General features: G+C 69.0%; 1 protein-coding gene across 1 annotated transcript in view; it reads left to right on the top strand.

Annotated features, from left to right (window-relative positions):
- Positions 1–10: 10 nt before the first annotated feature.
- The window catches only part of AEBP1 (AE binding protein 1), a 2,563-nt gene continuing 1,861 nt past the window's right edge, over positions 11–712 (top strand). The window contains 4 exon segments of the mRNA XM_019473711.1: positions 11–132; positions 216–387; positions 389–404; positions 490–669. Of these exon segments, the coding sequence (XP_019329256.1) occupies positions 12–132; positions 216–387; positions 389–404; positions 490–669 (489 nt within the window). The 5' untranslated portion in view covers position 11.

Raw genomic sequence — 712 nt, 5'->3', positions numbered from 1 at the left:
GCCCGCAGCTGATGAAGGTGGTGAACGAGGAGTGTCCCACCATCACCCGCATCTACAACATCGGCAAGAGCTCGCGGGGCCTGAAGATCTACGCCATGGAGATCTCCGACAACCCGGGTGAGCACGAGACGGGTGAGGAGGGAAGGTGTCGGGGGACCCAGCCACGGTCCCCTGGCGCAGGCAGCACACTGACCCTGCCTGTACCCTGCCCGCAGGCGAGCCCGAGTTCAGGTACACGGCGGGGCTGCACGGGAACGAAGTGCTGGGCCGGGAGCTGCTGCTCCTGCTGATGCAGTTCCTGTGCAAGGAGTACCAGGACGGCAACCCCCGGGTGCGGAGCCTGGTGACCGAAACCCGCATCCACCTCGTGCCCTCCCTCAACCCCGATGCTGGTGCGCGAGGGTGTATGGGGACGGCGGGGCAGGGGATGGGATGGCGGGGTGGTGGGATGCAGCCCCCGGGCTCACCGCTGCCCCGGGCTGCCCGCAGGGCTCCGAGCTGGGCAACTGGGCGCTGGGCCACTGGACGGAGGAGGGCTACGACCTCTTTGAGAACTTCCCCGACTTGGCTTCGGCGCTGTGGGCGGCCGAGGAGCGGAGGCTGGTGCCCCACAAGTTCCCCAACCACCACATCCCCATCCCAGAGCACTACCTGGCTGAGGATGCCACGGTGAGCCACGGCACGGGGCACGGCGGCGGGGCGGGTGCGGGGG

Source organism: Aptenodytes forsteri, unplaced genomic scaffold, assembly GCF_000699145.1.
Source record: "Aptenodytes forsteri isolate BGI_AS27 unplaced genomic scaffold, ASM69914v1 Scaffold476, whole genome shotgun sequence".
In the NCBI taxonomy this organism is placed as follows: Eukaryota; Metazoa; Chordata; class Aves; order Sphenisciformes; family Spheniscidae; genus Aptenodytes; species Aptenodytes forsteri.
This window is presented reverse-complemented; position numbering and strand designations above follow the sequence as displayed.